General features: G+C 48.3%; 1 protein-coding gene across 1 annotated transcript; it reads left to right on the top strand.

Moving 5' to 3' along the window:
* Window positions 1-10,413: 10,413 nt before the first annotated feature.
* On the top strand, window positions 10,414-12,798 carry SOX4 (SRY-box transcription factor 4). The gene has a single exon (XM_032182596.1). It carries the CDS (start codon window positions 10,642-10,644, stop codon window positions 11,986-11,988), a length of 1,347 nt encoding a protein of 448 aa, XP_032038487.1. The 5' UTR covers window positions 10,414-10,641; the 3' UTR covers window positions 11,989-12,798.
* Window positions 12,799-15,753: the final 2,955 nt, after the last annotated feature.

Genomic DNA, 15,753 nt, shown 5'->3' with positions numbered 1-15,753 from the left:
TACTTTTGAGAATACCTAATTATTTATGAAGACATTGACCTGAACCAATATCTGTTTGCTTTATTATTGAAACTCCTTTTGTTGGGAAGCAGATTTGAAGATACAAATGTGTATGAGCATGTGAGTTATAGAGGAGCTATTACAGCATCATTCTTTAACTGACACAAAATTTTCTTGATGTAAGTGAAAGGAAAAAAAAGGAAAAAAATGACACTATCATTCTGTTACAAACAAACAAACATTGTTAGGGACTAAACATTAACTTTAGACAGGCTCTTTAATTTTATTCCAGCATACATAGACCTTTGAGGTTTTTTGATTATTAGTTTACTATTGTATATATCTATACATCCTGGTGGCCACAGTGTGAGCCATAAAGCAAGAACAGAATACAACCCTTATTTTTATGATTACTATTAAAATTAGCTTATACTGATTATGATTCCACATACTGAATCCACCACATGACTTGATGCATACTAAACTAGTAAAAATGAGCCCTTTATTAATGATACATCATTCTTTAAAAACAAACAAAGAATAACAACAAAATCTTTTAACCTCATCAGTATAATGGTCTAATTTAGATTAGAAACCAAGAGAGGAAACAGCTTATTTTGAAGTCTGTAAATTCATAGAAAAAGAAATAGAACAAATGGAAGAAAAAAAAAAAAGTTTACTTGAACGTCTTGTTTCTTCCTAAATAGCATGAACTAAATAACAAAAAAGCCACACACAAAAATTAAATATAAATTCAACAGCTAGAACAGTTTACAAATCACTTCTGTAGCCCCAAAGCAGGATGAAAGGAAATAAATATACTTCGTGTTTAGTAACCTATTAACTGACACCAACTGTTGCAGCTGCGAATAAAACAAATGCATGATAAGATTAGATATGTTGATTGCACCTGGCCATCTGTAAATTGCTACTTAACATAAGAATCACATGCTTTATACGAGTCACTGTGATGAATGCAGAGTAACTGTTGTCTATTTTTTTTTTTCTTTTGGTAAATAATAGAGGAAATAATAAGGAAAAACTTTTGTGCAGCTGATTTGTTTTTCAAGTTAGTGCAAAATTTGACCTGGTATTTCCCTGCTTTAAAAGAAGGAAGGAGTGAGTTGAACAAACAAGGCTGTATCTCACCCACACGGACTGAACAACTCATCTGAATGTGTTTGTTTCAGACAAAGAGAGAGGGAAAAAAAAAAAAAAAAAAGCAGTTGAAAGTAGAAAAAGAGGGGACTCGTTGCATGCGTAGCATTGAATGCTGTTTGGTCTACTCACGAGTGGGAGGCATAGAACAGCACAGTGCTGTCCTGTGGGCACGATCCTTGGCACCCCCCTGACAAAGCAGCCTTGTTCTGGACTGAGAGGGCAGTTGGGTGCCTGTGCCAGGGGATCACCCACCTGAAAAGTAAGGAATATGCCCTCTGGATATGAAGGGCTAGCTTTTTTTTTTTTTCTTTTTAATCCAGCCAGGTACTATGCTGTTCTGTATGAACTAAACCTGAAAAACTGCTTCCTGAAAACGTACCTGTGCTGTAATTTGTCCTCTTTACACAATAACTGCAACAGTCAGTTATGCAAGTCTCACATTTAAAGAATGGCATATCACAGGCAGACACAGTTTAGGTTTGCATGCAATATTACAGTCCCCACAAAACAGCAAATTCCGCTACTCCTGTTAACGTATGGACAATATAGCGGTACTGCCCTGTATTCCAAAGGAAGAGCAATTGAAGGCAGAAAATTGCAAATGCAATCAAACATCTGAGTTGAATGCCAGCTGTGTCTGTGAGATAGGTGTCAGATACCCTTTCATGGCTAGATTTGCTTAGGAATCTGTCAGCAGTCGAAAGAGCGGTCAGACATCAGTTCTGAGCCCCTATCTTGCAAGAGTTTTTGCATTGGATATTAAGCTTTCCCAAGAAGCAGAACCAATCCCTTTTTGTTTTACCATCAATATCAGGAAGTAGAGCAGCACATGTTTTGAAAACTCAGTAAGTGAATATAGGTATGAAGGATATACGATTACAAAAAGAAACACTCTGTATCTATATATGAACAGCAGAGCTTTTTTCCATTTATAACAGAAAGGAAGGATGAGATTTTATTTTTGGGATAGGAAAATGGAAAACCAGGAATAGGTTACTTGAGAAAATTAAATGATGGATGATTTTTATCTTCATCAGTAGGTGAGCAATTTATCTTGCCACATGTGATTCTGAAAGTGAAATCAATAAGCTTCCCATAGGTAAATTTTTGCAAGATTAGAGTGAACATGAATTATGTGCTGGGTGAGTTCTGTTTTCATTTCCTTTACCTGATTAAAAACAAATTAGTTCTGGAGTTACATTGGAGCAACACCATGGCTGAGAGCAAGGAAGCAGAAAGTTCAAGACACGAGGAGCTCTGGGTGGGTGAAGCCATGCAAAGGAGCTGAACATCTGCCAGCAGCTGCTTTGCTGAGCCTCCATGCCAGGGGAGCAGAGCCATGCACAGAGGGGTGGTGAGATAAGAGCTGGATGGAGCACAGGGCACCTCTGCACTGCAGCCTGCACCCAACTGCTATGGGCACACCTCTGGGAATCCCCGAACCACTGCTGAGAGGATGCACAAACCAGGGATGAAGACCTTGACGTTTACTTTTACTTCCAGTTCCTGAGATGGCTCATTTTCCAGCTGGCTTGGGTGGTTTTATCCTACACCACAGCTGGCAGTATACTGCTACCCCAAAAAGTAAGCATCTCCAGTGTCTGTTCCCATAGGAACTTGATATTTTTATTATTATTATTATTAATAATAATAATAATTTTATATATTTATTTTGTTATTTAGTTCCATAATATAAATATTTGTGGTGTTTGTATTGTTTTTCCCCCCAGTGGTCTTGTTTCTCATGTCTGCTGATTAATATTTTTTCTTTTTATATAAGCAGGAGAAAAAATCACACGCAGGATTCTTGCTGACAATATGTGCAAAATGTGCATGCTCTTGTATCAGTGATGTGCTTGTTGCCTCAGGGATGTTTCCTGACAAAGTCATACACCTCAGGAATGAGCATTACTTACACTCCAGGTGTAAGACACACCAGGTTTAAAGGACATATTACAATGCTGTATCCTGGTTACTTCTACTCTGTGCAAAACATTTACCTTAGGAACCGTGTAACTTCCGTGCCACACCAGCAGAGGTGTGTGTAAGATTTGAGGTGACACTTTGCATCCCCTGGGCACAGTTTGGGCTGGGCAGCCACCAGCCACTGCCACCCAAGTGGTGGCATTGCTACCAAAACCTCTAACAGGCCATGTGTGTCCCCCTTTTGTCACTCCACACAAGCATTTGCATAACCATGCAGTAAAACAAATCTGGATGCTGATTGCAAGTTAAAATGTAAAAGAAAAGAGAGGAAAGAAAAAAAAAAAAAAGGCATTTGTCTGCTTGGTGTCCATTTGGTGATGGTTTCCCCAGTGCTGACTGTGAGGCAGCTGCACAAACACTGGTGGGTGCATGGAGGCAAGCAGGGCGCAGCCACCATGGTGGGGCAGGGACAGTGGGGGTACCGCAGCAAGACCCTGGCCAGATGCTGGGTGGAGAAGTATGGGGAACGAGAGGAAAACCACAAAACCTGCACTTGATGAGGTTGAGCCTGGAGGAGTAAGTCGCAGTCTGCTGGTAGGAGCAGGCGTGTCAGAGCTGGCCTGAAGGCAAACCTGCATTACCTGGGTGACGCTTGGCTGTATAGGAGCACCTCGTTTGGTACTTTACTGGCATTTATTTGGGACCTAAGTATGTAATGTTAACAGCTCTGGGCAGGCTAATAGCTGGAGAAGTTGTCGCATACTCAGGCATTTAAAAAAAAAAAAAAAAAGTTTTTTTTCTTTGAATGAGATGGGTGTAAGAATAAACTAACCGGCCGTGCACAGTCTTTCCTGGCTACAGGCACATTTTCTGTTACACCAGCACGATTTGTACCTCAAATTTCAAAGGCAGTCCTGATAAACAAAACAAAGCGTGGTATAGCAGATAATCTTTTTATGTGAGTGCTTTGACTATCAGGAGCACAATATTTTTCACATTTTTCAACTACTACATTTATAACCCACAGAATATAGTATAAGTTGGCATCCACTTATGCAATATTCATAAATCAGTAATTTTAGGAAGCAAAATTCAACTGTTCAGGGTTTTTAAGCCCATTTCTGATACTTAGATAAGACTATGTCTATTTGGGAAACACATGAGCTGAAATTTAAAATGTTGTGATAATATATGCAAAATCTCTGATTCTCATAATAAAAACCAAAGTATACTATTCCGGCTTCCTGAGGCTCCATACAGACAATTCGTTATTTCTGATAGTGATTAATCAAACTTAAATACAGGTTCCATAAAGCAATGTAAATTCAGACATCCTGCCTCACCTGCAAACCTGCACATTAAGATTACTAGTGTATACACTTCTGGAGTGTGACAGGTAGATTAGTGCTATATTGAAAGAGTAGTGTAGAACCTTACCAGCGGACATTCTTTTCTAAAAGATACAGTTATTAGAGAGGGAAAAAAAAAAAAAAAGCTTTTGAAGATACATTTTATTTTTAAAATAAATATTCACATTTGATATTAAACCGGTAACCTTATTCTGTACAAGTGGCACAAGTGAGGTAGGTGACAGAAGTTATAGAATAGACCCTGGAAAGTGCAGAATGGTGTCATTTGAACAAAATATTCAAAAAAAAACAAAACACGTACTAATTGTCACACCACCACCATCATTAATAACAATTATGTTATATGGAAGGAAACAAGGAAGAAAGCCAGACTTGTATTTGTCCTGAGCACAAAAGAAAATAAAAAGATGGTAAGAAGATTACCTTTCTCTCTCATTCACTTTAGATTAAAATGTATTTTGCTTTTTCCCACCAGAATCTGCTGTTGCTCTTTTGTACTGTGTATCAGAAACACCAAATTAAAAACAAAACAAAACAAACAAACAAACAAAAACCTGAGAAAAGTAAAATTTGCCTGAAAGAAATTTATCTTTTACTTCTGAAGGAACGCAGGGCTGAATGAGGGGAGGAGAAGGATGAATTTCTAAAGTAATTTTACGATAAAAACTGCTAAACATTGTCTAAACTTGAAATGTCAGAAAATGATGGGCCACTTTTAGTGGCAGTCTTAGTGGCAGGACACTGCTATTTTTACTCACAGTTATTTCCGTGCCTTAGGAGATCCTAAAATTAAAGACATTTGAAATAATTGCAGTTATTACCTCTACTGTTCTGTCCTGAGCAGTAAACAGCGTTACTTTGGAGACAGGCTCTGCTGGAGGCTCTGCAGAAAGCCTCCATGCTAACCCTGAAGCTGGCTTGGTGACAGTTTTCTGGTCAGTCTGAAGCCAGGTGGATCCTCCACAAGTTTGTGTACCTCTGCTGGTCCTGTCTTAGACTGCAAGGTTAACCTAAACCAGCTGCAGCTTGGTAAAGGAATTTTCTTGACACAGAGTTGGATCCTGTGGATAGTTATCCACAGGACTAAATAAGCCAAATAATTTAAAAAAAAAAAAAAAAAAAAAAAAAAGACAATGATCTCAACTAGATCAAAAGATTTTTTTTTCAACTTAGTTACCTTGAATATATCATTCAATAAATGATCTCTCTAGAAATAAGTTAACAAAGCTAAGACTTAAATTTTAGAAAAAATAAAATCCTATGTGCCCAGAGATTACCTAATGCTTCTTTTTCAGGAATGCTAAGTATAAGCAATGCTTTGTTTGACATAACTTGTCCATACACTGAATTAAATAGCATGCAATATCTCTCTAAATGATTTTAGAAAGCTAGACTGTAATTCAGTGCATGGTGGTTTTGTAGCTCTGTCTTATCAACGATGCTCAAGCCTGGGTGACATAATGAAGTTGTGGAAGTGGGCAGAACTATTACCTCATTCTTGATACTTATGTGGGCTTCTTCCGAACTGCCTTCTTGCAGCTGTTTGCTTTCTTGTGGAGATGACAGGAAAAGATGAGCTAAATGTTACAAGAGTGATAGTGATGACTGTGTAGGAGCAGGCATGGGAAGGCGAGAGCATGCAGGAAGGAAGAGTGCAGATGGCTGGGAGGGAGCAAGAGGGGCAGTGCAGAAAGCTGTGTTCAAAAAGCTCAGTGGTCCGAAGGAGTTGGGTGATCCCCCTGTGAACCCTCCAGAGGGGAGGACAGCCTTGCACCCACGCACCAGCCGCTGCTCCCTTCGTGGGGCAGCCTCCACTGCAGCTTGGGCTCATGCATATGCAATCTGCTGATACATATGCAGCAGACTGGTAATTCCTCTTCAACCTTTGCAGAAAAGGCTTGCCAAAAGAGCTTTAAAAATAAAGTAAAAGCTTTTCTCACAAGATTTTTTTTTTTTTTTAAATACATTTCCTAAATCGTATATGGTTGGATAGGGCTTTCAGTTCCCCCCTCAATAAATGTGGACAGTGTGTTTTCTGAGTTTCTTTCTTATTTTTTAACAAGGCTTTTGAATGTGTTATTCACAGAGAACAAGTTCAGACTTAAAAAGTCACCAAAGTGGATAAAGGATAAAAGGTATTATCATATTTTCTTATTAAAAAACTCCAGAGAGGTGTTTCTACCTTCCCAAACCAAGCATTTCCATATAAGTGATTAATATCTGAATTAATATAAATATGTATGCGCAAATGGCTCCTTACCTACTTATTGTATTAAATGAGCTAGAAATGTCTCCGCGTTCTCATAACAGGAGCACAGCACATCTATGCGTGTTCAAGTACAATGCAATGGAATGGACATTTTTAAAGGAAATGGTACCGTACATTTTTAGGCAACAGATTTTCACTCCTGAGTAAATAATATCATCTGTATAACGCTTCCAAGCAATACAATTCTTCTTAACAAAGAAATCAGAGAGAGTTCAAAGTGTTTATGAATCATGTTGAGCAAAGGCACTCTGTGAGCTGGGGTGATGCAACCGTACAATGGGGTTTGCTTCTCGCAAACAGGATGAAGTAGGAGGGCCCAGCTAATGTCTCAGTGTATGTGTGATCCTTGGGCACACTCTCCTTTGATCATGAATATATAAGCTAACACCATGTTATTTGAAAAGCCAGTTTTTTGTTTTGTTTTGTGGTTGTTTTATTATTTTTTTTTCTTCCTCTTTATTGCCAGTATCTCTTCAACTTTCTTACCCCTATATCAAAAGAGGCAACAGAACGATGGTGGGAAGGGTGTTTTTAACAGTGTCCCTTTAGTTTGGCCTCGGCATTTGCAATTCAAGCAGGCCAAATTCGCTGCCATGCGCCTCCTTAAAATGCAGCGCAGAATGGCAAGGCAAAATATACGTTACGGAGACGGATTTCAGCAGCAGACAGAAATACTCTCGGGTGTATTTTTTTTTTTTTTTAAGGGATATAAGACGCTGTCTCTCTTCCCCGTGCTGACGCCTGTCAGGGGCTGTCAGGAAGCAAGATGTCCCGGGAATCGCTGTAATGAGCCGGGATGTTTCCCCCCGGGTCGCCGAGCGGCCCCACGCGGGCTCGCACCCCACGGGCACCTCCGCGCCCTTTCCGCCCTCCTCTTGGTTTAATTAAGCGGCTAATGAGAGCCGGGGGGGGGGCTGGGTCCTCCTCCTCCCCGGGACCCTCCGCCCCGCTCCACGCCCCGAGGGGCTGGATGGAGGCAGGCGGCAGGGCCGGGCTGCGGGGCGGCCCCCGGGGCTCTTCGGGGCGGCTGGGTCCTGTCACCAAACCCCAGCCGTGTCCCAGCAATGTCCCAGCCGTGCCCCAGCCGTGTCCCGGCCCTGTCCCGGCCCTGTCCCGGCCGTGTCCCCGCGGTCCCCGGCCCGGCGAGGCTCAGCGCTGCCACCTCGCGTCCCCGCCGCGCCCCGGGCCGGGGAAGCCCTCAGGAAATGGAGGGACGTTTCTCCTCCTTTCAAGTTGTTAAAAAGCGGCGGAATTTGGCCCGTGATCCTGAAAGTGCGTTTCAGGTGGGAGCTGGACGCTCCTGGTGTGTCCCCGCGCTGAAAACCTGGGGAGGCTGCAGGAGCTTTTTCGGTTCAGTCAGAGGATTAGGGGTGGAAGCAATTAGCTACAAGGAGACGGCCAAGAAATCGTAACAAAGTGCTTTAACAGAGTTTCACGTCGTATCCTTGCCATTCCTTCATTAAGGAGTTCTAAATTGTGAGTTTGCAGATGTGGGAAGCTTTCTTTTGGGAACCAGTACACCCCTGTCCATCCCGCACACACACACAGTGCTTGAACCACGGTGACACCGCGCGTGGTGGCTGCTCCCACCAAAGCCACGCTGAATTTAAAGCCACATTTAATGTACCTGGGGGTCATCCTACTGGGGGCATCGAGACCTTGCACGCCATAACACAGCTAATGGAAATGTTCTCTGCAGTTCTTTGTTTCCTCACCTCTGCCCACTAGTTCTTAGTTCTGCTTTAACCTGTCTGGAAGAATATCTTGCACGCTGTGTGGTTTAAGCAAATTCACGTTTCTGTGCCCAATGAGGACTGAAATCCCTCCCTTTAGATGCCCTTGCTGACAGGTGGGGCAGCCAGAAGCTGGGGACTTCTTCCAGGCCCAGCTTGTCAGGCTGCTGCACGTGAATGTAAATACACATGAGTGTAAATAACCTCCTGACACCACGGGCACTGCTGTCCATACGAGCTGCTGGGCTGTGGTGCAACAGTTTGCGTGTCAGCTCTGGGGCTGGGGGGAAGAGCATCGAACGATTTGCCTCTCACAAAGCCCAAAGGTGTGAAACTCACCAATGTCACCGGGTGTCCTCAGGGAAGCCAGAAGGCAACATTTTACCCAATGCCGAGCAGGAAGAGCTAGGTATCGATTTTGCAAGCAAAGCACTAATTTGGAGGTACCTCGGGAAGCATTTCCAGTAATGCAGGTGACCTGGGTGGCGTGTCAAGCACTCAGGACTTCCCTAAACCCTTGGTGGCCATGCAATGGTGTAAGTCCAGTGCGGCACCTTAATATTCAAGGCTTGCTCTCAAGCCAGCTGGAAATGCTGCTCAGGTGTGCTATCATACATTTTCTTGCAGAAATGTGTAACATATATGTAATATATGTGGTGTATATGTAGTATATGTGTGGTATGTATGTGGCATATATGCAACATACGTGTGAAATGCATGCAATATATAAACAAATACGTGACGTGCAACGTACAGAGCACCTAAAACTTTCAGCCACCCCACAGCGTGCTCTCCCTCTGCTTCAAAAAGCGATTTCGACCGGTGCTGCGTGCAGCAACCACCACCAACAAACAAACCGCCGAGACTGCCGTGCCGGGGCCGCCGTCCCGGCGAGCGGCGCGTGCAACCCGTGGGGAGCAAGGCGACCTCGCCCCCCCCCCAACCCCCCGCTGCCGTGCATGGGGTGCGGGTGCAGGGTGCACGCCCCCGCAGGGCCGCTGCAAGGCCGCGCGGTGCTGCTGCTGCTGCTGGCAGCGGCGGGCGCGGGGCGCGGGGCGGGCACGTGCGGGCGGGGCGGGGCGGGGCGGGGCGGGGCGGGGCGCGCGGCACCGCCCCGCCGCGATGAGGTCAGCGCCGCCGCTTCCCATTGCACGCCGCCCTCCCTGCTGCGCCGCGCCGGCGGCCAATGGGCGGCCGCCGGGCGGCGCTTGGCACGCGGGCGCGTTGGATACAGCGCGCCATTGGCCGCGGCGCGGGCCGCGAAAGGATAAAGCGGCGCGGGGCGGGCGCGGGCGCCGCTCTCAGCTGCAGCCGGAGCAGCGCGCGCGGGGCGGGAGGGGCGCGCGCGAGCGAGCGAGAGAGCGCGGGGGGCGGCTCCGCGGGGCTCCGCGCGCGCGGACGGGAGCGGAGCGGAGCAAAGCGGAGCGGAGCAAAAAGGAGCGCGGAGCAAAGCGGAGCAAAAAGCAGAGCGAAGCAAAGCAGCAGCAAGCAGCAGCAGCGGAGGACGGGGCTCGGCGCCCGGTTGGCCGCTCTTCCTGCCGGGACGTACACCTTCGTGCTTTTTTCTTTTTTTTTTTCCCGTGCCTTTTTTTTTTTTTAATTATTGCTAATTTTTGATTTTATTATTATTATTTTTTTAATTTTCTTCTGAGGTTTTCTTTTCTCTCGCCACGGCCACGTTCTGCCTGCACGAGCCGCCCGCCGCCGCCACGGGTGCCGCAGCCGGCGCTCTCGGGGGCTCGCCGCCTCCCCCCTGAAGCGGCCGGGGGCAGGCGGACGGCACCCGGCCACTGGAGCAGCCGCCGCGGGCGGGCAGAGGCGGGGGGGCGAGCCTCGAGGTGGTGAGGAAAGAAAAGCAAAAAAAAAAAAAAAAAAAAAAAAGATCAGACCGACACCCCCCCCCGCCCCCTCCAAAAAAAAAAAAAAAAAGCCAGAAACAGACCAAAGCAAAAAAAAAAAAAAAAACAACAACAACTAAAAACACTCCAAGAGAAACAAACAGCCTCCCCGAGTCGCTGCCGTCGCCGCCCGGAGGGGGAGAGCCGGTGTGGACGTGCGAGCGCTGCCGGCAGCGGGGCCGCGGCCGCGGGGGGCTGCTCCGGGCCGGGGCCGCCGTGAGAAGCTGCGCGCCCTGCCCCGCGCCGCGGCGGCGCCCAGCCCCGGTCGGCCCCCCGGCGCCGCCATGGTGCAGCAGAGCGGCACGGCGGAGAACACGGAGGCGCTGCTGGCCGCCGAGACGTCCGAGTCCGGGGCCGGTCTGGAGCTGGGCATCGCCTCGTCGCCGACGCCGGGCTCCACCGCCTCGACGGGCGGCAAGGCGGACGACCCGAGCTGGTGCAAGACGCCCAGCGGGCACATCAAGCGGCCGATGAACGCCTTCATGGTGTGGTCGCAGATCGAGCGGCGGAAGATCATGGAGCAGTCGCCCGACATGCACAACGCCGAGATCTCCAAGCGCCTGGGCAAGCGCTGGAAGCTGCTCAAGGACAGCGACAAGATCCCCTTCATCCGGGAGGCGGAGCGGCTGCGCCTCAAGCACATGGCGGACTACCCCGACTACAAGTACCGGCCCAGGAAGAAGGTGAAGTCGGGCAACAGCGCGGCCAAGCCCGGCGACAAGGCGGACAAGGCCGGGGGGGGCGGCGGGACGGGCGGCGGCGGCGGCAGCGGGGGCCCCGTCGGGCCGGCGGCCGCGGCCAAGCCCGCCCCGAAGAAGGGCGGCGGCGGCGGCCCCAAGCCCCCCCCGTCGGGCGGCCGGCCCCACGGCAAGGCGGCGGCGGGTGCCGCCAAGGCCGCCCCGTTCCCCGGGGAGCCGCCGGCCGCGCTGCTGCCGCCCGAGCACCAGGCGCTGTGCCGGCCCCCCCGCGGGGCGGCGAGCGCGCCGCCGTCGGGCCCCGGCAGGGCGGCGGCGGCCGACAAGAAGCTGAAGCGGGTCTACATCTTCGGCGGGGGGCAGGCGGCCAACGCCGCCGCCGCTTCCTCCTCCTCCTCCTCGGGCTCCCCCGGCGGCGCCGTGCCCGGCAGCCCCACGCTGGGCGGCTCGGCGGAGCCCGGGGACCCGCTGAGCCTCTACGAGGAGGGGGGCGGCGGCGCGGGCCGGCCCGACGGCGACTGCGGCGCCCCCTGCCCCTCGCCTCCGGGGTCGGGCTCGGGCTCGGGCTCGCCCGCCGACCACCGCAGCTACACCAGCCTGCGGGCCTCGTCGCCGGCCCCCTCGACGGCGCGGTCCTCCTCCGCGTCCTCCCACTCGTCCTCCTCCTCCTCGTCCTCTTCCTCCTCCTCCGGCTCCTCTTCGTCGGACGACGAGTTCGAGGACGACCTCTTGGACCTCAACCCGAGCCCCGGCTTCGAGAGCATGTCCCTGGGCAGCTTCGGCTCCTCCGTGCTCGACCGGGACCTGGATTTTAACTTCGAGCCCGGCTCGGGCTCGCACTTCGAGTTCCCGGACTACTGCACGCCGGAGGTAAGTGAGATGATCTCGGGGGACTGGCTGGAGTCCAGCATCTCCAACCTGGTCTTCACCTACTGAGCTCCGCGGCCGGCCCGAGCTGGAGAAGGCGCAGACGCGGTGCCGGGAGGACTCGCCCGCCCCGTCGGGGCTCTCGGGGGGCTTTTTTGGCTGGGCAGGGGCCGGGGACACTGCTGCTGATGGGCGCCCACCCCCTGCGAGGGACAAGCCCGGCCCTGCTTCTCCAGAGACTGGCGGCGGCGAAACGCGACCTTTTTCCTTTCTTTTGTTTTGTCCCGAAAAGAGAGACGAGAGGGGGGGGACAGATGGGGGACCGCAGACACCTCTGGGGCCTTTGTTATCGCCCGCTTGGTGCGAAAGAGGAGGGGAGCGATGCCTTGTGCTGGATGTCTCGACTGTTTCGCCCTTTCTCGCGAAAGAGCGAGAGGAACTGCTTGAAAAAAGAAAAAGACACACACAAAAGTCCACCCGAGCCTTTGCAAGGTTCACATTTTGGGGGGGGGGAGAAATCCCGTCCCGGTTTCTTCTGCAGCGAGAGGAGGCGCCGATGGTGGGAGGAGGAGAGGGGGACGGAGCTGGACTGAGAGCCTGGCGAAGGAGGAGAGGAGCCAGACTTAAACGTGGGAGCCGGCTTGGGAAGATAATAATAAACTGAAACGGATTTGCACGTACGCGATGAGGTGGCGGCAGCGCTTTTCTCAGTCACCTTACGCTATATGTAGAGAGAGAGAGAAAAAAAAAAAGGCCGAAAACTTCAAGAACACTGAAAATTTCTTCCGAAACGGAGACCGAGTCGGAACAGTTTCTGTAACGTTGTGGTACCGGGGACGTGGAGGGCGATTGCTTTTTGCAAAAAAAAAAAAAAAAAAAGAAAATACAAAAAAAAAAAAGAAAAAAAAAGTAGTTTTTTCTTCTTACTCAGAATCGTGATGGTGTTGGATTATTTCACTGGTGGGGTTTAATATAGCATGTTATCCTGTCTATCTTTTTAAGATTTCTGTAAGACTGTTGAACAGTTTGAAACAAATAGTGTTAGGATAATATAAAAGCAGATAGATGGCGCTATGTTTGATTCCTACAAAAATATCACCAGCTTTTTTTCATTCTTAACTCTTTAAAGGATTCAAACGCAACTCAAATCTGTGCTGGACTTTTAAAAAAAGAAATTCAGGACCAAATTTTTTTCTCAGAGTATGTATGTGTTTGTTCCTTAGAGCTGTAAATGAAAAGACTGTTTTTTCTCACCGATGCTCCATCCTCGTATCGTTGGTTTTTTTCCTTGTAAATGTAATCGGATGCCATTTTATAAGTGGACGTATTTATACTGGCCAAACATTTTTGACTTGTATTTCTTTGTCCTTTTTTGGTAGTTCTCGTTGTTACCCGCACCATTTTTATGTCTCCTTCACTGAAGGGCTAGAGTTTTAACTTTTAATTTTTTATATTTAAATGTAGACTTTTGACACTTTTAAAAAACAAAAAGAGAAGAGAGATGAAAACGTTTGATTATTTTCTCAGTGTATTTTTGTAAAAAATATATAAAGGGGGTGTAAATCGGTGTAAATCGCTGTTTGGATTTCCTGATTTTAACAACAGGGCCGCTGGTTAGTATCTCACACACGTGTGCGCGCACACACACTCTCTCTCACACACACACACACACAAACACTCGCTCACTCACTCACTCACACACACAAATCAGCCCCTATTTTGTCCATGTTTACACTCCAATCTGCAGGCATCTTAAAGTGACAGCATCCCTCGCCGCCAGTGCCCGCGGTGCAGTCCCGTTCATTTTTGGGGAGGGGGGCGCAGGGGGGTCGGACAGCCCGAGCCGTGTACACTGTACGCTACCCTTCTTGGGGGGGAGAAAGGAACTTCGCATCCCGAAATGAAGTAAAGCAACTGGTGCATTTACGTAGAAGGGATCCTGTACCTTTAACTTGTAAACCACATCTTTTGCACTTTTTTTCGAAGCAAAAACGTGCCGTTTAAACCACTGGATCTATCTAAATGCCGGTTTGAGTTCGCGACACTATGTACTGCGTTTTTCATTCTTGTATTTGACTATTTAATCCTTTTCTACTTGTCGCTAAATATAATTGTTTTAGTCTCTTATGGCATGATGATAGCATATGTATTCAGGTTTATAGCTGTTGTGTTTAAGATGAAGAAAGTGAAAACATCTTTGTACATTTAAGTCTGTATTATAATAAGCAAAAAAGAAGATTGTGTGTTTATGTATGTTAATATAACATGACAGGCACTAGGACGTCTGCCTAATGAGGTGGTTCCGTTAAGGGTTTAACTTTTTTTTTTTTTTGGTCATCCATCCTGTGCAATATGCTGTGTAGATTATTATTATTTTTTATTTTTTTTGTCTAACGATCACCCACAACGCAACGTTGGGAAAGAAGAGAAAAAAAATCATGCCAGCTAACCATGTCAAGTTCACTGCCTGTCAGATTGTTGATATACCTTCTGTAAATAACTTTTTTTTTTTTTTTTTTTTTTTTTTTTTTTTTCGTCGGGAAGGAAATAAAATCAGCTGGAACTGAACCCTAACACCGGCCTGCACTTGTCATCATTGCATCGCTCCCAGGCTGCTGGCAGGAGCCGTGCCCTGGGCCCGACGGCAGCGCCCAGGGGTCGGGGAGGGGCGACCCGGGGGGGCGGGACACCCTAGGGGAGCACCTATAATGAGGTTTTTCCCATACAAAGCACTTGCAAACGCTCGGCCAGCAGCGCCCCGAGCGCTGTGCATTCCCTGGGGTGCGGGGAGCCGGGGACCTCTGTCCGCCCTTCCCCTGCGGATAGCCATCGCACCTTGAGCGCTGGTTTGTAAACCGATTAAAGCATCCCACCGACATAATGGCCTCGCCTGGCTGTTAATTTGCGGCTGGCTTCGAGCCATAAAGTCTCTTTTCCATGAAAAAAGAGCAGCAAACGCCAAGGGAAGTTGTTCCGGCTGTTTCGCAAAGCCACCGGCGTAAGAGGTTAATGTTTGCCCCGTGTTAGTTATCCCGGTGAATTCCTGCGTTGTATTTGCGATGCAAAACCTCCCAGCTGCAGACCCACACGCTGCAGGGCCTGGAAAGCTTCCTGGCTCGCCACTTTGCGTGCAGCTCTTTGCCTTCCCAAGGCCATTTGCAAACCAAATGTATGCCGGTGGCTCCGGAGCCTACGGGTGTCAGGCAGGGGCGACATCCCCGCCCGGGGCAGGGGGCGACAAGTTGGGCGCTGCAGGCGTGCACCCAGCCCTGCCCGGGGCTGTGCACGCTGTTGTGCCCAGCTTGTGTCATCACCGATGTCGTTGCTCCTGGGACTGAGATCAAAATCAGAAGGAGAAGGGGAAAAAAAAAAATAATAATGCCGGGAGTGGCAGAAGGACAGGTGATGTTATCAAGTCGCAGTCACTTACAGGCGACCGGCTTGGAGAGCAGCCCTTCCGCTGCTCCAGGACTGCTACAGTTGGCTACAGTTAACTTGAGGGGTTTTATGGTTTCCTGCATGCGTTGTTTTCGTTCTCAATTATAATAAAGTCCAGCATTGCCAAACGTATTGTTTCTCTGGGGACTCTTTGGTGGCACAAGTTGTTGCCTCCAGATAGCTGGGGGGGAAGTCAGGCTAAAACATACAGTCACACACCACAACATATGAGCATCCATATGGATGCACGCTGGAAATCCTCATGTGCTCCTTGCTGCCTGAAATGTGGAGCTAGGCAAGGGTCTGACTAGAGGAAGTACACCAGACCAAATCACACATGAATACATTAATACATTAAAAAAAAAAAAAAAAACAAAAAAAAAATCTTTTGTATCT

Source organism: Aythya fuligula, chromosome 2 (genome assembly GCF_009819795.1).
Source record: "Aythya fuligula isolate bAytFul2 chromosome 2, bAytFul2.pri, whole genome shotgun sequence".
In the NCBI taxonomy this organism is placed as follows: domain Eukaryota; kingdom Metazoa; phylum Chordata; class Aves; order Anseriformes; family Anatidae; genus Aythya; species Aythya fuligula.
This window is presented reverse-complemented; position numbering and strand designations above follow the sequence as displayed.